The 18,561-nt window shown below is 46.3% G+C and overlaps 11 protein-coding genes across 11 annotated transcripts, besides 3 other annotated features; 7 read left to right on the forward strand and 4 right to left on the reverse strand.

Annotated features, from left to right (window-relative positions):
- Positions 1–318: 318 nt before the first annotated feature.
- xylA lies at positions 319–1,124 on the forward strand (the record flags this gene model as incomplete). The annotated part of the gene is made up of 3 exons (XM_009255603.1): positions 319–608; positions 666–756; positions 810–1,124. The coding sequence occupies 3 exons, from the start codon at positions 319–321 to the stop codon at positions 1,122–1,124; spliced, it is 696 nt and encodes a 231-aa protein (XP_009253878.1).
- Positions 1,125–1,753: 629 nt separating this feature from the next.
- On the forward strand, positions 1,754–2,371 carry FPSE_02483 (uncharacterized protein; the record flags this gene model as incomplete). Its single annotated transcript, XM_009255602.1, has 1 exon — positions 1,754–2,371. The coding sequence occupies one exon, from the start codon at positions 1,754–1,756 to the stop codon at positions 2,369–2,371; it is 618 nt and encodes a 205-aa protein (XP_009253877.1).
- A 423-nt stretch (positions 2,372–2,794) lies between these two features.
- On the reverse strand, positions 2,795–3,478 carry FPSE_02482 (uncharacterized protein; the record flags this gene model as incomplete). The annotated part of the gene is made up of 1 exon (XM_009255601.1): positions 2,795–3,478. One exon carries the CDS (start codon positions 3,476–3,478, stop codon positions 2,795–2,797), a length of 684 nt encoding a protein of 227 aa, XP_009253876.1.
- An 804-nt stretch (positions 3,479–4,282) lies between these two features.
- FPSE_02481 (uncharacterized protein) lies at positions 4,283–6,027 on the forward strand (the record flags this gene model as incomplete). Its single annotated transcript, XM_009255600.1, has 5 exons — positions 4,283–4,645; positions 4,693–4,783; positions 4,839–4,907; positions 4,958–5,551; positions 5,606–6,027. 5 exons carry the CDS (start codon positions 4,283–4,285, stop codon positions 6,025–6,027), a joined length of 1,539 nt encoding a protein of 512 aa, XP_009253875.1.
- Positions 6,028–6,076: 49 nt separating this feature from the next.
- Positions 6,077–6,477, reverse strand: FPSE_02480 (uncharacterized protein; the record flags this gene model as incomplete). The annotated part of the gene is made up of 2 exons (XM_009255599.1): positions 6,077–6,091; positions 6,130–6,477. 2 exons carry the CDS (start codon positions 6,475–6,477, stop codon positions 6,077–6,079), a joined length of 363 nt encoding a protein of 120 aa, XP_009253874.1.
- Positions 6,478–6,893: 416 nt separating this feature from the next.
- Positions 6,894–7,877, forward strand: FPSE_02479 (uncharacterized protein; the record flags this gene model as incomplete). The annotated part of the gene is made up of 1 exon (XM_009255598.1): positions 6,894–7,877. The coding sequence occupies one exon, from the start codon at positions 6,894–6,896 to the stop codon at positions 7,875–7,877; it is 984 nt and encodes a 327-aa protein (XP_009253873.1).
- Positions 7,878–8,374: 497 nt separating this feature from the next.
- Positions 8,375–8,403: a microsatellite.
- FPSE_02478 (uncharacterized protein) lies at positions 8,403–8,507 on the forward strand (the record flags this gene model as incomplete). The annotated part of the gene is made up of 1 exon (XM_009255597.1): positions 8,403–8,507. One exon carries the CDS (start codon positions 8,403–8,405, stop codon positions 8,505–8,507), a length of 105 nt encoding a protein of 34 aa, XP_009253872.1.
- Positions 8,508–8,713: 206 nt separating this feature from the next.
- On the reverse strand, positions 8,714–9,445 carry FPSE_02477 (uncharacterized protein; the record flags this gene model as incomplete). The annotated part of the gene is made up of 1 exon (XM_009255596.1): positions 8,714–9,445. The coding sequence occupies one exon, from the start codon at positions 9,443–9,445 to the stop codon at positions 8,714–8,716; it is 732 nt and encodes a 243-aa protein (XP_009253871.1).
- A 356-nt stretch (positions 9,446–9,801) lies between these two features.
- Positions 9,802–9,827: a microsatellite.
- A 108-nt stretch (positions 9,828–9,935) lies between these two features.
- On the reverse strand, positions 9,936–12,454 carry FPSE_02476 (uncharacterized protein; the record flags this gene model as incomplete). Its single annotated transcript, XM_009255595.1, has 6 exons — positions 9,936–10,099; positions 10,150–11,575; positions 11,638–11,801; positions 11,866–12,007; positions 12,068–12,154; positions 12,206–12,454. The coding sequence occupies 6 exons, from the start codon at positions 12,452–12,454 to the stop codon at positions 9,936–9,938; spliced, it is 2,232 nt and encodes a 743-aa protein (XP_009253870.1).
- A 2,141-nt stretch (positions 12,455–14,595) lies between these two features.
- On the forward strand, positions 14,596–15,447 carry FPSE_02475 (uncharacterized protein; the record flags this gene model as incomplete). The annotated part of the gene is made up of 1 exon (XM_009255594.1): positions 14,596–15,447. The coding sequence occupies one exon, from the start codon at positions 14,596–14,598 to the stop codon at positions 15,445–15,447; it is 852 nt and encodes a 283-aa protein (XP_009253869.1).
- Positions 15,448–16,538: 1,091 nt separating this feature from the next.
- On the forward strand, positions 16,539–17,361 carry FPSE_02474 (uncharacterized protein; the record flags this gene model as incomplete). Its single annotated transcript, XM_009255593.1, has 2 exons — positions 16,539–16,641; positions 16,691–17,361. 2 exons carry the CDS (start codon positions 16,539–16,541, stop codon positions 17,359–17,361), a joined length of 774 nt encoding a protein of 257 aa, XP_009253868.1.
- A 53-nt stretch (positions 17,362–17,414) lies between these two features.
- Positions 17,415–17,457: a repeat region.
- Between the last annotated feature and the right edge of the window lie 1,104 nt (positions 17,458–18,561).

Consider the following 18,561-nt stretch of genomic DNA (forward strand, 5'->3'; position numbering starts at 1 on the left):
CCATGCGGATTTCAAGATGGAGGTGGAGGGGCAAACAACACCATGATGATTGTAGAATTGCTTTTGAGTATTAACCTAAAAGGGAGTTAGTCTCCGAGATGGAGAAGCAGCCAAGATATTCAAGTTGCTTCTTCGACTATCATTATTAACCACTAGTTCTCTTGGCATTATCAATGTTTCAATGCAAAAATAAGTATATATATGACCTATGTCGAAGCCGATTAATGAAGAATCTCTCACCAGGTCAGCCCTCTCTGAACAGTCAACCACTTGTTTCTCGATACTTCCTTGAGAACTACTTTCTCGCCCATCACCATCATGGTCTCGTTCAAATCCCTTCTCGTCGCCGTCTCGGCACTCACTGGGGCACTTGCTCGTCCCTTTGACTTCCTCGATGAGCGTGACGATGGCAACGCCACCTCGGTTCTCGAGGCCCGTCAAGTCACTGGCAACAGTGAAGGATACCATAACGGCTACTTCTACTCTTGGTGGTCTGATGGCGGTGGTTATGCTCAGTACCGCATGGGTGAGGGCAGCCACTACCAGGTTGATTGGCGCAACACTGGCAACTTTGTCGGTGGAAAGGGATGGAACCCTGGTACTGGCCGGTAAGTTCTCTCAGACATTGATTATCTTACGGATTGTTTGACTTACATTGCGTGTAGAACCATCAACTACGGAGGTTCCTTCAACCCTCAGGGCAACGGATACCTTTGTGTCTACGGTTGGACCCGCGGTCCCCTCGTCGAGTACTACGTAAGTGACTACAACCTCAAACTTGCTATACACCGTTACTAACAATTATCCAGGTCATCGAGAGCTACGGTTCTTACAACCCCGGTAGCCAGGCTCAGCACCGAGGTACCGTCTACACCGACGGTGACACCTACGATCTCTACATGTCCACCCGTGTCCAACAGCCTTCCATCGACGGCGTTCAGACATTCAACCAGTACTGGTCCATCCGCCGCAACAAGCGCACCAGCGGCTCCGTCAACATGCAGAACCACTTCAATGCTTGGAGATCTGCTGGCATGAACCTCGGCAACCACTACTACCAGATTTTGGCTACTGAGGGTTACCAGAGCAGTGGCTCATCTTCTATCTATGTCCAGACTAGCTAAGGGATGTAAGCTGTGGTCGGTTACAGATGATTTGAGAGATCATGTGTGGAGATTGAAGAGGGAAAGCTTCTTGGTTAACTGAAGGATGGTCGCTGTTACTGTCTGATGTATACTTTTGCGACTTTGGCAAGTCTCTGGCGCGAAAGATCATCATTGCAGTACGAGTCTTCAATAAAACTGACATTTTGGACAAAAGTAATGTCTTACTTGCCGTAAAGTTCACTATCCATTCTCAGAAGCCATGAGACCGCGTGTAGTACATAATGATTGACGTATCACATCAAATTCCACGTTACAAAATCGCTAGTCTTTCTTGATCCTTCTAGCCAAATAAATCGAGGCTGTGTTAACAGAAATGTCGGCCACTACCTATGGATGCTTACTTTCTACGCCAAGATCTTGACAAGGCTAGACTGTAGAGCAGCAATGGGCCAAGGACCACACCTCGCCCAATTAACAGTCAATACAATTGCAAATTCCAATAACGACAGGAGTTGAGGCCTCCACTCATTTTAGTTTATTGTATAAATTAGCAGTTTCATATTCTTGTCAAGAGCAATTCAAACCTCGCTTGTCTTTACTAAAATACCAACTACGGTAACAAAACAATATCAGCTACAACAACCAATATGTCTTCCACCAAAGCCATAGTCATCATAGCCCTCTGCGCTTTACAAGCAGCAGCTCAAACCCCAACCTTGACCTCAACCGAAACCCCAGCTACGCTTCCTACGCACCCTACATTGTCAATGCCACCATGCTGGGAGTTTAAAAATTCGCTTCCCATTACAGGCGCACCGGCACCACCAATGGACATGTCCGAACTAGGCGTGTCGTTCGCTCTCGGAAGTCTCTACAACACCGCTGACCCGTGCCAGCTCCCCGTCATCACGGGCTCGTCCGCCGACGATTTCTCAGAATGGGCTTCGGAATGGACAATCTGGCAGGCTCAACACGTTTCCGAGTTTCGAGTCCTTTGGAAGTCTTGTAGTGATGAGCCTTATATCACCGATCTTGTGCCTGTTGGGCCCGATGCGTGCAGTACTCTCAAGGCCAGGATCACGGGAACCTCTGCTGCGGATGATGATGGTGAGGACGAAAGGGTGGCATCAACAACATCTGACACTAAGCCTGAAGAGACAGGTGATGGTAAGCCTGAGGATGTTCAAGACTCTTCAGCCTCGCATTCAACGGGCTCTCTTCTTGCTTTTCTCATTGCTGCCTATGTATTCGGTGTTGCTGCGTAATGGGCATACATTGGTTCCGACTGTGGTTGAATGTTCTTGCGAGTGGACTTTGACTAGATAGGGTTATACTTACCACGTGTTTGGTAGCTACTGCACTTAGAGTTTTGATTTTTTTTTTGATCAATGGTCATGTGTTTAGGGAAACGTATCTTGCATATTAATAAATCTCGTAGTTCTGAACGAGGATGCCGAGTATCATGTCTGAATTTGTAGACATCCCGCTTATTCTTGGATCATTTTGAATGGTTTACCGGATTTAGCTATCGGTACTAATTTCATTGCTGCCTATCACTTTTTATCTCTCCCATAACAGAATGAAACATAGATCCGTAATATTGTTTTCGCTAACAATATATCTCCATTTTCACTGTCGACCTCGACATAGGCAACGACCTAGGCAACGACATAATCTTGGCATGTTTATCATGACCAAGTGGGAGACGGTTCGTCCAATAGTGTAAGAAATACAAACTCTTCCAACTCCTCATGAGCCTGGTCCAGATCAGCATTGGAGATACGAATGCCAAGAAGTGGCCATGTCTTATCGCTTTCGAGGTTCAAGATAAATCTTTGCCTAATTGGTCTACACCTCATGCGCCCGGTATCTAGGCAGTCCTCTGACTCGTGAAAGGTCGGAGGCGTAATGCAAACGAAGCGGGCATTGTTACCTTGAGCCTTCGCAATAGCTCGGGATCCTTGGTCATTGACTTCGAGAAGGGCGATGGATCCTTCTCTTTGAAGAGTCGTGACGGCATCTCTGCTTGTACCGTAGTAGTCTCCGCGGACAACAGTATACTCGATAAAACTATCCGTTTCGATCATTTGGGCAAAGGTAGAATGCGAAACAAAGTTGTATGTGGTACCCTCAACTTCTCCAACGCGTGGGGCGCGTGTTGTATGAGAAACCACCGAGGAAAATTTGTCTGGGTAAGAGTCAATGAGCTTTTGAACCAAAACGCGCTTACCGGCCCTCGAAGACCCAGATACGACGATAGGGCGGGTATCAGGGAACGCTTCCAGTGAAGCGTCGAGGGCAAAGGACGAGGCACTGGAGTCGTCAGTGTCCATGTCCATGTCCATGTCTTGATGGGCTGTAGAAGTCGTCATTGTTGTTTGTGGTGCGACACAAGACTGTGACAAAAAACATAGAGAATAAGGTGAGTAGCTTGCTTTTAAATATTTTATGTAGAGTCTGGAAGGCTAAATTTAACATTTGGTGCGTCTCTAGAGAATTTTTAAAGCCTAAAAAAACCTTGTCCCTTACTCTGTAGCTAGTGGTTGAAATGTGATGGCGAGAGTATATGCAGTAACCTTGTTCTCAGTAAGTTTAATATGAGAACTTTGAAGTCTTAATATTCGGCCTACCTATATTGATATCTGTTCCGATAAGACAACTGCTATACAATTTCTTAGTTTGACTAAAAGACCTTTCGTTCAGGTATTACGTCAAGCTTGGCAACACAAACCCTATTGAAGTTGTCTGACTGAGATTCCTGAATCCTTCTATCCCAATGGTCGAGCACTTGGGCGTTCATAGTACAAGTAGTGGGTGCTGTATGGTAAATCATGGAATCCAGGTTGCAAAACTTGGTATAAGCGAAGCTGACAGTTCAAATATGGAAAGGATCGCTTTGTTGTCGAATCCGTGTGTGTCAAATAATCCTTCGAAACTTGGCATCCGGGATCTACAAGCTGTGCCGGGAGTTGCCCGCTGATGGATCATGATCCTTCGAGGGTTATTGCGTAATCTAAACAGTGGCTTGTCAAACCAGCAAACCGCTTATTACAATTCCTACAATATATAAATTCCATCCCACCTTGCGTATGTCATTCTCTCACTGACACTATTCCTGCCTTTCAAACCAACAGAAATCGACATCTTTTACTTTAACTGTCAGACACTTGCTAGCGATGGAATCCCACAACAATGCAATGCAAAGTCTGGGGTCGTATCTAACGGGTCAGACACCAGACTTGGTCATATCATATTTTATCGTCACTCTATTGGCTGTGGCCGTGTACTGGTCTCAATCCACACAGCCAAGTGATTTGCTCAACCCACGAAGACCATTCGAGTTCAGCAACATACCACGACTTAAACGATATATGGAAAACAGTCAGAGTCTTGAAACTATTGCTTCTGGAGCCGCGAAATTCGTTGGAAAGCCGTACAGACTGTTTTGCGAATGGGGCGAGTTGACAATCCTTCCTCCCCACATGATCGACGAGATCAAGAACGACAGGAGATTTGACTTTGGAGCCGCAGCAAGCGATGTAAGTTGACCTGGTCAAAAAAGGTGATCTTAGTTAATATCGCGTAGGATAACCACGCATACATCCCTGGATTCGGTGCTCTCATGCATGATCCTGTCATGCCAAAGGTCATCGGACGACACTTGACCAAGGCCTTGGGTTCGTATAGATCTATTTTGAAGCAAAGAACCTGGACTGACAGTAGGATGCGTAGCTAAGCTTACAAGCCCCTTGTCCGAAGAAGCCGCTCTAGTTATGCAAAATGTCATTACTGACTCGATTGGTAAGTGCTTCGAGCAGCGCTTGGTGCGTCGGCTAATTAATTACTCCAAGAATGGCATATTCTCAACCTCAACGAGGATATTTCGACTATTGTTTCACGCATGTCCTCCAGAGTATTCATGGGCGAGGATCTTTGCCGAGACGAAGGATGGAACAACGCCAGTGCTTACTACACTAGGAAGACATTTAAGGCCATGATGATTCTCTGTATCATTCCACGATGGCTGCGTCCTTATATCCACTGGGTTCTTCCCCAATGTCGAGAGGTGCGACGAGCATTGGCGGCCGCCAGAAAGGAATTGAACCCTCATATTGAACGCCGGGAACTAATCAAGACTGAGGCTCTGGCAAGAGGCGAAAAGCCTCCATTCGATGATGCGATTGAATGGTTTGCTCAGTCAGGATCTGAACTACCACCAGCTGATTGCCAAATTGCGCTGACTCTTGCTGCCATCCACACGACCACAGATTTACTATCGCAAACAATGGTTAATATCGCTACCTATCCTGAGAACTTCACAGCTTTGAGAGAAGAGATCATCCGAGTTCTGTCAGAGCAAGGTCTCAAGAAGACGGCGTTGGCTGATCTCAAGTTGATGGACAGCTTCCTAAAAGAGACACAACGAATGAAGCCAATTCTTATAGGTAAGTATATCCATGCGTCAACAAAGTATCTGATTGCTAACGAACCTGCGAAAGGGTGGAGAAGAAGGGCTCTCGTAGACGTTACGCTCTCCAATGGAATGACGATTAAGAAAGGTAACAAGGTCGTAGTCACGGCTACTCACATGTGGAGTGATGAGAACTACAACAACGCCAAAACCTTCGACCCTTACCGATTTGTTCCAAAGGACAAGGAGCAGATGTCTTACTTGGTGAACACAAGTCCGAACCACCTTGGGTTCGGCCACGGAACGCACGCTTGTCCCGGACGCTGGTTTGCCTCGAACGAAGTCAAGATTGCACTATGTCACTTGCTTCTAAAGTACGATTGGAAGCTTATTGACGGCAAAGTACCTGAACCAGTCGCCTTTGGAATGGCTTATGTGGCGAATCCTGAAGCAAAACTACTTATCAGAAGAAGGAAGGAGGAGATTGACTTGAGTACATTGGAGTATTGATCTATCTTAGAGGCTACCCTGCGCCCCGAGACTAGAGGCCAACAGTCGCCTACTTGTCACAGTTCTAATCATAGTTAGAGGAATGTTCCGACAAATACCTACCCTCCTGATATGAGGCATGTCCAATTGGGCACCCTCAAATCTCGCAAGCGTTCTCGCAGAATTTATAGCATTAGAAATCTCTCTTCCGTTCAACTTGTAGCGCACAAGTTCCTTAATCGCCTTGTCGCGAGTTTCTTGCTCTCTAATCTTGTTGTCATCCGCTGGGGCATTCATGAAGTTGAGCGCCCAGATGCGGCGACGTGTCTCGCTACCTGGAGGAACAAAGTTGATGGATAAATAGAGACGAGAGAACATTACTTCATCGATTGCCTCAATGCGACTAGTGGTCAGAAAGACAATACCGGAAAAGTACTTGAGGTGTTTGAGGAAGACGTCGACTAGGGCCATTCGTGTTGTGACTTGGATTCTGATTCTGACTCGAACTCGAACGAGAAGCAGCGCCAAGAAGAATGCGACAGCGGGAACAGCGGAGAGAATGACGCAGAGAGACAAGCATGGCGAGAATGGGATGAGACGGTCGATGGTATATCAGAAGATATGAAAGACGGAGACAAGAATTCTGGCAAAGACTTTGTGCTGAGAAGACTTTGTTGGTGATACTTATCATGTTCCCATACGATCTGGTCTGGATTGGACAAGGCTGGAGTTTTAGCGTGTTAGGTCCACTGAGTGCCCTGACGATGAATGAGGAGGCGCCAAGTGGGCCTGTATTTAGTGATCTAGTGCTATGACGTACTGCATATCGCGTCGCAACAAAGAAATGCTCCCTCTCTCACTATTATCACTTCCAAAGACAAGACTCAATGGCAGACTTTGCAGCCCGAAGACGTGAGAACATCGAACACAACGCGCTTCTTCTGAAGGATATCAAGCCCATTATCCCCAAGACTGAGCCTAGCTCAACTGAAACCAAAACAAGTAGCAAAACTAGCAAGCGAAAAGCGAATCCACCACGCGCCCCTACAAGACAATCAAGGCGCATAGCTGAGGCGGCAACAAAACCAACATATGATGATGACGAAGTCGACGACACGTCGTTGCGAAGAGGCGCTCCTCGCGTGAAAAGAAGCACCAAACCTACTCGAGCTCTTCCCGAATCAGATTCGGATCATGAAACCGACGCCGAACCGTCAAAGGATGTGGACTCAATGATAGCTGGCTGGACAGCATGGGAGCCTGAGGGTGACGAACCAATTCGCGACGTCGATGGAACACTTCGTTTTGAGACACATCCTGATTTCCGCCCCAACAAATCACCCGAGGAGATAATTCGTGAGGGAAGCTTTGGCGGATCCTACTGGCGACCTCTGTTCTCAAAACGCCTAAAATTCACCGTCAAAGACGACTGGAAAGAACTTCCCGCATCATGGACAGCCGGCCTAGACGTGGATACATATCTCACCAGTACCACTTACGATCCAGAGATCAATAAATACGGAGTCCAATGTGGACAAAGCATCGAGGAATGGGAAGCAGCTGGCTGGATCGCCCACGAGTACGATGTCCGGGGTTGGTTTCAATGGTACTGTCGGTTTTATATGGGTCGTCGCTGTGACGATGATGAGCGCCAGATCAGTCGTTGGAAGAAATGTGTAGGCGAGACTGGTCGCTGGCGAAGGATCTTGCTTAAGAAATACGTTACTCTTGGGATACGGAGTGTTTTTGCTGATGATGGCGAAGATGAGGATGGACCTGATGTGAGTCCTGTGGTGCATCAGACATGTCATCACTGGGCGTATGAGGTACGTCAGGACGCACTGGATCGTTTTTGGGCAAATGGAAAATAAGTGGTAATGCGGATACAGAATGTAGATTGAAACCCATATTTTCACAATGAATCAGAGGGTTTATGTATTCTATGCTCCGAGTTTGTTGTTGTGAACGTGTAATTGCGCAAGCTGCATGAACTGCTAGTGAACAAGAGCAAACAATACCAGGATTATTCAACAACTACACATGTTCCGCAGGCTTTTGTGCTGGTCCAAGGTGCAATTCTGCTATTAATAAGAGGCAATGTGGTTCATTTTCCCTTATCACTGCGGATACCTCAACCCATAGCGCTGCGAGACAGGCAGGACTTATAAGAGATGGACCCGAAGCAAGTGATTCGGGACTATGAATTAAACATCTTCGAATCATAATCATACTTCGACACCCAGTGCAATATGACTCTGTCAGATATTCACCTATTCCCAGCAACTATATATACCCTCGATACTTCTACCAAGCATATGAATTCTATACCCTTCTCAACTCAAACACAATCAAAACTACCTTCAACTCTTAAACCAAACCAAACTAAACTAAACAAAATGCCTGGACCCAAGTCACCTGGACCGGCCGTGCCTCGAAACCCTAGCCCCGTTCCTCGCCCAGATACGCCTCCTCCCAGACCTGCTACTCCTGACTCTCCCTAGTCAGAATGGACACAGACGGATATAACGATGTAGAAAATATGGGTCCGTGAGAAAGGTGGCACGTTTGCATAGGATTATCAAAATAATAAAATAAAGATTTCTGATACTATTATTGTCCAACTTAAACTCATGCAAATGAAAATTGATGCCAGATTGCCTCGTGTGGACAACAGAATGCAATCTTGATCTGTTGAAAACCCAAACTGTCATGCAGTGCCATACTTCCTCTCTTCCAAATCCCTCAGCCTGTCCGGTTTAAAAACACCATCTTCCTCCATACTATCCTGAGCGTCCTGAAAAAATGCTTCAACATGTTCCCAGCCCAGAAACGCAGGAACAAAATCGATCTCAATCTCAATATCCGGCCATGCCTCTTTCAATTCTAAAAGGTACTCCCTCCACCTCAAAGCGACAAGGACATTAAAACCCTCGAAAAACTTGAATTCAATGACCTTGACATTCGGCAGTTCAGGTCGTAGCGAAATCAACTCATCGATGAGTTTCTTGGCTAGCGGCTCAGGATTATCAAATCCGCAGAATTTCTGGATCCAGTCTTCAGCTGATGTTCCGTCGTGGATGTTTATGTGAAGCAGCGGCGAGTAGCTTGCGGCAATGAAGCGTGATGTACCGATGATTACTCTGTTAGAGCGCTGTTTCATCAGGCGCGAGCATTGGCTGACGATAGGTGCGAATTTTGTCTCTTTGAGTTCGTATTCGCTTGGGTTCAGCACTGGGATGACGATGGCATGATATTGGTAGAGCACGTGCTGAACGTCTTTGGAGATGGCTTCGTTGAGGAACAGAAGAGGGGCATTCTTGGTGTTGTAGGCTGTTTTGAAGACTGTGGCGTCTGTGGCTGGGATTTCCGGAATAGAGTAGGAATATATCATGTCTCGGACTTCCCTGGGGAAGACTGAGAATGGATTGTCGACTTCCATGGTGGAATGGGTTGATTTGGAGTTGAGGTATAAGTCGAAGCGGGGTTGATATAGTGCTCGGCTGGATGATCTGATATACACTAAACTTCTGCCTGGAATAACATCACACGTTCCGAGGATAAATAGGCCAATCAACGGTTCCCGCCAAGAAGAGAACAATTTGACACGTCATACGATAATAGAAAGGGCAGAAAAGGAAGGAGGAGAAGGATGATTCTCTAAGTAGCCGAACGGAGATTACTTTCCGCATTATACATGTAAAATGGAGAAAACTGAAGACTTCCAATTGGTGATGGCTTCAAAACGTTCAACATTCTGTATTTATGAGAGTATGTATTCCTAGATGATACTCATACTATATATATATATATATACATATATACAACCACAACACCGTGCGAAAAAGCCCGACTGGAGACAAACCAGAATTGAAGTGAATTGCATGGATGAAAGCAAATGAAAGTCCAACCGTGGATAAATCCCCCATTGACTACGGAGTGTAACGTCCAACAAGACTTCCCCAAGAGCCTGTGAAATCCGGCTGAGTCATAATGTTGTCGCCATTACCCAGTCGCAGAGCAACCTTGGAGGCCTTAGCGCACCAGCCAAAACTTTGCAAGTTCTCCGGCGTCTTTGCGATCCAGTGGATAGATTCTATCAAGAGTTAGTAAGTAATCTCCTTGTAAAAATAGCGTGATACGTACGTTGACAGTTCATCTCGTCTTCGCATCTCTGGTATCCAGGACCATTAAAAAAGGCCCACGAAGCTGAACCATAGTAGTAAACGTTGGATCCGCCGTTAACATAATTAGACAAACCCATTCGACAGGACCCGTCGTCTTTACCACACCAGGCGTAATCTGGATCGCCCCAGCCAGTCTCGTCAGGATTCCATGGGCTTGGCAGAAGCTTCTTCGCCTTTGCGCCTTGCTCGTAGTTCGTCTCTGTCTGGAGCATGCTGACAACCACGTTGGACGCATCCCGCAGATTAAGCTGGTACAGCCACCAGTGTTCGCTGCCCAAAGCGTGTAGCCATGTGCCCTTTGTCGATTCGACAAGCGCGCCGCCCTTAGCAGCGATGCTTGATCCACCGGTGAAGCCCTCAGTGATGTGGTCGGCCACCCAGTTCCACACGTTCTCCACGTAGGCTGAAGAATCCTTGGTGAAATGCATACCGATGTAGGCACCCTGGCAAGGGTTCGAGGCGTCGCCGCAGTTATCGGTTAGGCCTTGTGCGCCTAATGTGCCACCGACTGTAATCATCGAGTTCCAGAGTGCCACATCGCCAGGCTTACTGCCAGCAGCGTTGAACTCGAGGATGATAGCCCCAGGGAGCACATCGGCAACAGTAAATCGCATATCCTGTACTTCGATCGTACCGACATCACCGGGAGCACCTATCTGCACCACCGGCTTGGGAGCGTCGGCCTTTTTGAAAAAGTCACCGGCAGCTGAAATTGTGGCCCAGCCCTCGCCGACGATACGAGAACCGACAGGAACAAGAAGGGTTGACTCAATGCGATAGTCTCCGAACGGAAAGTACGCGATCTTGTTGTTCTGGACTGCATATTTGAGGGCAGCGGTCAAAGCTTCGACCTCGTTCGTCTTGCCGTCACCTTTGATGCTTTGGCCTCCATTCTGCTTGGGATCCTTGATGTTCATAAAGTCGCCAACTGGATGGTCTGCATATGTAGGAGCCGCAACGGCAGGAATTCGACCACCGGGAGCAATAGCTTCAGGACGTTTGACGCTGGTCGTTTCCCCGCCGTACACAGGGCTTCGACCAACTGTGTTTCCGTACGTGAAGGTGTCGACGTGGCTGGCTTTTCCCAAAGCCACACCGCTAGGCAATTTCACGATATCAGAGTCCGTGTCCTTTTCCAGGTTCTCGATAAGAAGTGATGGATAGCCTGAAGACTCGAACGTGATGCCCGAGTTTACCGACTTTGCGTCGATGATACCCACGAATGGGGAGCCTGAGACATGCTTCACGGGTGTACCAACGGTGTCAAATGTGGGATTCAAGATGGTAATAGTGTTACCGCCGTCGATCCGCATTCCAACCCTATTACGGATGAAGCTGACGCTCTTGTAGAAAGCCTGCTGGTGTCCGTCATGCCATATGCCGTTCTAAGTTGCGTCTTAGTTAGCTACAGTCAAATCGTAGGGGAAGTGAGGTTTGATGCACGTACCAGACCGTTCTCGACACAAATATCTGCAAGACCGAGAGTAGATCCACGTCCAAGTCTGATGCCAGAGTGTCCAGATGTTTTCCCAGCTGTTGGCATCTTGATGTGGATGTTTGACAGCTGGCAAACCTGAGCAACACCCCAATACAGAGCCGTGAACTCCTGGTCTGGTGTGAAGTTAGTCTTGAGCATATCCTGTAAGACCCTGCAGATTCAAAGTGCGATACTTACTGGCATCAATGGCGGTAGTGTCAAGAATGATATTCTTCACACCAACAGAGAAAGAAATTTCACCAGCTTCGGCAACGGATGGATCTTTACCGTTAAGGAGAGTGGTGCCGTTGAATCCAGCAGCGGGTTTGATGACAGGAGGCTTCAGGGTTTCAGTAAGACTTGAACAAAAGGAAAAGCAAGTTTTAGAATGTCATCTTACATTGGCTGGGTTTCCCATGAGTATAGTGTCTGTTCGAAGATTGATAGTCTTGTAGACTTCGTATGTTCCAGGAGGGAGATAAACAACCTGCTAACTGTTAGAAATAGCCTCAGATAAGATATCATCTTTGGGACTTACTCGCGGTTCCGATGCGAGCCACTGACTGTGGCGGTTGCCAGAATCAATGGCATCCTGGATAGCGCTACCAACACCAGGGGCAACTTTCTTGAATACTTGGTAGGAGTCAGCAGCATAGGGGGCTTTGCCGCTAAAGTCGCCTGTATGATCCATATCGGCGTACCAGGATAGGTTACTAGAAGGCAGCTGCTGTGGAGCTGCGATGGCTCCTACAGCAGCAAATGAAACGAGGGCCAATTTCTTCAACATTGTGAAGTTTTTGGTAAAGGAACGTAAGTGAGGAAGATTTATTGGTGGCTTGAACTTGACCAACGTGTGGCACACACTATATATTTATACAGAGTAAGCATATTGTTTCCTTTTTGCTAGTTCCCCCCACTGTATCCTGGAAGTGGTAAGGATTTCCTGGCACTGGGAAATTAACAAGGCTGTGCTTACTGCAAGCGCTGATAAACAATTTCGACCCTTTCTAGATTGTCACGTGAAACACCGACTAGTGCTTTACTAATAGAATCCTACGTTTCAGATCTTTTTGCAAGGAGATCATATGGGGTCGGGAATCCATCATTTCGGCGAGATCGTAATCCTCGGCACTTGATTAATCCTCATAGGGCTTTTTCTAACAGTGGCAAGGCAGACAGCAGTATGAAACTAGTCATCCATCCTGTCGTCAACCTTTAACCAGCAAATAACAATAGCAAATATCAGTCAGCAAAATGAAGAAGATTACTATTATCACATGCAAGTATTCACAAGTAAGATGATTGTACTGTCATAGACAAGTCCTATGCGCAACGTATAGATTACAAGACGACGCTTGTCTAGTCCTATCTATGCCAGGCTGTATAGTCTATATACGGATATTCGATTTCTTAATAGCCAAAGACAAATCACAAACAAATCTTCCGTTATAAAGCTTCGTCTACATCTACATGTCTTAACATAACTAGAAAGATAATAAGTGAATGGCAACAGGCTTTCATGCAAGGTAATTGGGTCAAGTTGAAAATAGCGCCGGGAAACATCACCACAATACTGGGTACCTGCAGGAAACCTATCGGACAAGTTTTGTCTGTATACTAAAGGACCTGCGCCTGGGAAAAACTCAAATTACTTACCTCTCGGACAAGGGTTTCAAACAAGTGCCAGACTACTGAACAGTTAAGAAATCGTCCAATCTTCATGCAAAGGATTCTTACCACCATCGACATACGATTCATTCAACATTCGGCCCGTTGACAAAAAGGATAAACTTTGTCCTGTAGGCTATACATGTGAAGGTGCAAGGGAATAGCGAGCTGATTTGACTATGTTTACGATAACCTAGCAGAATCCTTGGTACTTTCAAAGCATATGATGAAGAGTGGAGATACCGTTGAAAGTATTCACGAATAAGGAGATTATGGAAGGGCCGAAGGATCAACTCTAACTAAGTACTACCTGCAGGCATTGGGCAGCTATCTGGCTGGTCAATAGGACCACGGTTTCACTTTCCTCTCATGTCTTTTATTCAGGATTCATGTATCCCTACGACGTCTCGATTCGACTTAGCTCGTTTGTCTAGCCTGAACTCTGTATTTGAAGCTTGGGACCGGATCGCTAGGTATCGCATATCAACCCCATAAACCTTGACGTGGATGTGGGTGCATTGATATAGAGGCAAAGGCAATGAAAATCTTGATCACGAGCAACAAAGTCCAAGTTAGATCCAACAATGTACGTACACGGGGATACTAACACAGGATTATGCAATGAAACACATAGGAACGGCATTTTCAATACAACCGAAGGCAAATCGTTTGTGGGTATATGATTTGAATTACAGTTTGCGTAAAACTACCCAACTCTAGACTAGTAGTAACGAACAACATTTGATGGAGTTTTGCACTTACTTAGAATTACAAACGATTCAACTAGATACACGAAAATGCACTACGACTGACTCTTCCAGGGTAGAGCCGGGCTTCGTACATCATACCTGTTTTCACAAGATTACGTGTTTCATCTCAAGAGAGCTATTGACGATCTTCGGAAACGCCGACGAACATTATGCAGAAGGATGAGGGGTATCGCCATGGGTAGCCTATGTTGCTGTGCTATGCTCTTGATGAATGTGGTCTTGTTTCTAGCTACAAAGTATTGCAAGACATAGAGTCGGTGTGGAATCGTGATCACCAGGATTGGTCTTTCAATCCGTGGATGAAAAAACAATTAAATGTTAGTGGAAGGAGGGTTGACCTTGATGTTAGTATCCTGGAAGTGAAACAAACGCTGAAGGGCCTTTCCATATAAGTTTCAATGCCTCCTCACATAAATCTCCCTTGCTCAACCCATTACAAGACTCTCTTTCATCTCAAAGGCACAATACTTTCCACGATTTGTTTTCAGCAATGATTCTCATGCACACTATCCTTAGTTCTGTGGTCGTTGGGAATCTTGTAGATGCCCTCGCAACACCTACTCAGGAGTCTCCCATTTCTGCACGAGTAGCTCCTTTCATCCCCGGCGGCAAAAAGGCTGGATCTGCCGGTGGAAGCGCTGTTCCATTCTGGAAAGACCATCTTGGCTGGTGGTACGACTGGACCCCTGCGCCAACCTCGGTCGCTGGCGTCGTTGGCGTTTCCATGCTCTGGGGAAGTGGCCAGAACGGACCCCAGGACTCAAAGCGGTTCTCCGAATTTGGCAATTTGAAGGAGACACCCACCTACCTCCTCGGGTTCAACGAGCCTGACTGCTCCGGTCAGGACACATCAGCCAACTTCGGCGTCAGCAAGGGTGTCGAGCTTTGGAACAGCTTAATCGCTCCCAAAGGCCAACAGGGCGCTCTTCTCGGCAGTCCCGCCATGTGCATGCAAAAGGATGAGAAGTGGCTCAAGGAATTCAGCACCGCCGGTCTGTCAAAGACATGGGACTTCACCGCCATCCACATCTACAAGCCGGATATGACTGGTGTCCAAGCCGACATCGACTACTACTGGAACACGTACGGCAAGCCAATCTGGGTGACAGAGTTCGGATGCGTTTATGATCAGAACAATTTCACGCCTTGTTCCGACCAGGGTCAGATCAACAAATGGATTTCCGATATCGTTGATCTCTTCGAGAAGAATGAGCATGTGGCCGCGTATGCGTACACTGATAGTGGAGGTCTTGGTCAGGCCTGGCTGCCTACTACTGACGGTGGGAAGAAGCTTTCCCAGTCTGGTCAAGCCTATCTATCTGCCATTAGCAAGTATCATTAGATATCTTCTATAGCATTACGTGATCCATATCTCCACGACCCGGGGTGTAGACCTAGGGTAGAAAGGATTCACAATTTCAAGGCTGTCTAGTCAGGATAGCAAGAGGATGCCAAGCAACCTTTGCAGCTGTATTCGAATTGTATCTTGAATCTCTGTACGGCAAGATTTTATTTTCACTTCTGTACGCGTCGAGAGACGTGACTTTCCCAAAATGTAACTAGTTAGTTTTACTTATTACAAAATAGGACCAGAATCATTATGGTTTCAATAAACTCCACTTTATGATAAACAAGCGGCGATGGGGAAAAGCTTAGTTTCGTGACAGGTTAGGATCTAGATAATGCCGTGATATCCGATCAATCCTACGCGGCACTTGGGATCTGTTTGATAATGTGGATATATAGCAGTGCTTAATTTTAAGCTGCTGGTTCTTTACGAGGTGTTTCAACAGCCTATTCGCTTACACCTTAAAGTTACTTTTCTAGATCGGGACAAGTCGAAGGAAGAGATCCATGTACTTGCGAAGGATTCAGGATCACATAATGTCGGTCCGAAATCATTTACACATCTTCATATGCCGAGGTTCGCTGTTACATTATCATTGACGGTCATGGTTCGTGTACATTCAGTGTGTAACTGTATACTCACCTACAGAATGATCTATGCCAAGGCTGTAAACTAACAATCATAGCGTGGGGGGTTTTGTCAAGTCAGCCTTGCAACAATGTTTCGTAACATGTTTTAAACTTAAAATTGCACGGATACTACGACCACTAATAGAAGTGAGAGCCTGATTTGAACCTAATCACATGAAAATGGATCTAGATTGGAAGGAGCATGTACCTAGTCAAAGCATGATTCCTTCTGACTATGCTTCAACTTCACTACTAGCTTTAACTCTAAACCACATCATATCGGCATATCTCATCGAGAGTCAGCCTAACGAACCCTTTCCTTTCTTAGCATTAGACTGTAGAGTGATCAATACTCTCTACCTATATATAAGCATCTTCTGACTTTATTAATGTAGTCAACAATTAGCATCACTACTCGTTCTAGTGTCATCACTACTCTATTCAACTTCTGCAAACATGTGTCCCTCAGAGCTGGCGAAGCTGGCAAAGCTTACGACCGACGAACTTGCTGTCAGCATAAAGCCCATCCTTCCAGAGCTATCGCAAAGAAGCTCGCAAGGTTACTCAGCCGAGACGACTGACTCACAATCTGCTCGCTTCACGCGCAGCGGAACCAGCAGCCGTGGCAGCCATCACATCTATCCTCACGCCACATCCGGGAGACGATGACAGAGTGACTAAGACCATACGGGGTCACATCATTTACTGCATCCTTATTAAGCTGCCCTTCGAGCAACTACAAGCCTATCAAAACACGGTTGCAGCAGTCAACGCTCAGAACACAGAAACTTCCAAAGTAAAGCCTGACTTTTACTTTGATAACATGAAAAGGCTAGAGCGCTTCATGGTCGAGCCAGAGGCAGTATGGGTAGCCGAGGACTGGTTGGATTTGGTCGGCTTCCGTACCCTGGTTGACAGGGTTCATACTGCTGAGCAAATGCGACCGTACATGCGGGACCTGTATCACTGGCTCGTGGATAGCGAATTACCTGACAGCTATAGCCAAAAGCAGCTCGCTCGATTTCCAGAGACTGCTGCCGCTGTGGCAGCCGAGATTATAAATGACATGGTTGCGGGTAAGGAAGCTCTGTCAAAAAATGCTAGACGCTTGAACAGTTTAATCAGCAACGTCCTCTTTGTGTATGTACCTATGGGGAAGGATTGGATGCTTCTGAGAAAGCCTATAGAGTCCTTAACAGAAGTTCTTAAGGAGGTTGTAAAGAAGGGCGGCTGGAACGACTATGAGAGCTGCTGGGAGGCTTGTGAGGTGGCTATCTGAATTAGATAAGTGGGAGAGGGATAAAAGTGAGGAGGAAGAAAATGAGACTATCCTATAAAATAACAAATTTAGATAATATATATTTTATTCTTATAACTAGAGACTAAACTCCTCGCATGCCTGTGTTAACAAAGTCAATAATTTCTCTGTAGACATAGGGTAGCAACCTTCTGCTACAATCTTAGGAGTTGAGAAATGTTTCAAATGCTGGCGGCCTAAACCTGGAAGCGGATTTATCGGAGCCAAAAGATACTGTCTTTCCATATGCAATTCCCGGACTTCAGGTAGCGAGTGAGATCAACAACATTTGGCCAAAATTACATAGAAGTCGATCATAATATCATAGCCATGTTGTTATGTGATCAGGAGCGGAAGTTTGCCACTGTTACAAAGCATGTGGGAACCAGGGTATTGGTAGTGGATATCTTGGGATGAAGATCTGCATGCATTCTTTCTAACTCTGCGGAACTCATGGAGCTTTGCAAATCAACATAGCACTCATTATTAAGCTCCCTATTAACAGTGTATAAATTCCCTTTCGAGTCTCTACTATCCTTTACAAGTTTCTACGTCTGAACATAGAACAGGTACGAAACTAAAGATAAGAGATTCTCAAAAATGTAGGTTCATGTTGCTTGGCAGACCTACCCTGAACTTGATAGTGGATCATTTGTAATTAAACAAGACAACTAACCAACAATGCACGGTCACGTCCTCGTTCTAGTTGGTCTTTTTCCGAACTGATTTTGACGGTAGATTAATTGCGGAGGATATAACCCGGAGACGCTAACTGGTCCACTAAAACCACATGGACCGCAGTAAAGTCAATGCTCAATAAAAACGGCCGCTATAGCTTCGTCTCTCCTAGAGACCCCTCCAAGGACTACAATCCAAGAACCATGGCATCATCGCATCAGCAGATCAGATGAATCCACACGGAAGACGGATCATGCACGTGTCGTCTCTTGTTCCTGACTAAACCAAGAATCGGACAAATTACCAAAGTTCGCAGGAGAAATAGATCACAAAAAGGGGCCGTCAGGGGTTATACCCTTGTCGTAGATCATTGATGCGACACCAACATCATCGCCCCCTGCATCGCCACGAGCGGGCAACTGATCAACTTTAGATGGCTGATGCAACACCATGCGGCTCATTAACCTTGTTTCGCCCCCAGCGCCGTTGGACGGAAACCACGCG

Source organism: Fusarium pseudograminearum, chromosome 3, assembly GCF_000303195.2.
Source record: "Fusarium pseudograminearum CS3096 chromosome 3, whole genome shotgun sequence".
Taxonomy (NCBI): domain Eukaryota; kingdom Fungi; phylum Ascomycota; class Sordariomycetes; order Hypocreales; family Nectriaceae; genus Fusarium; species Fusarium pseudograminearum.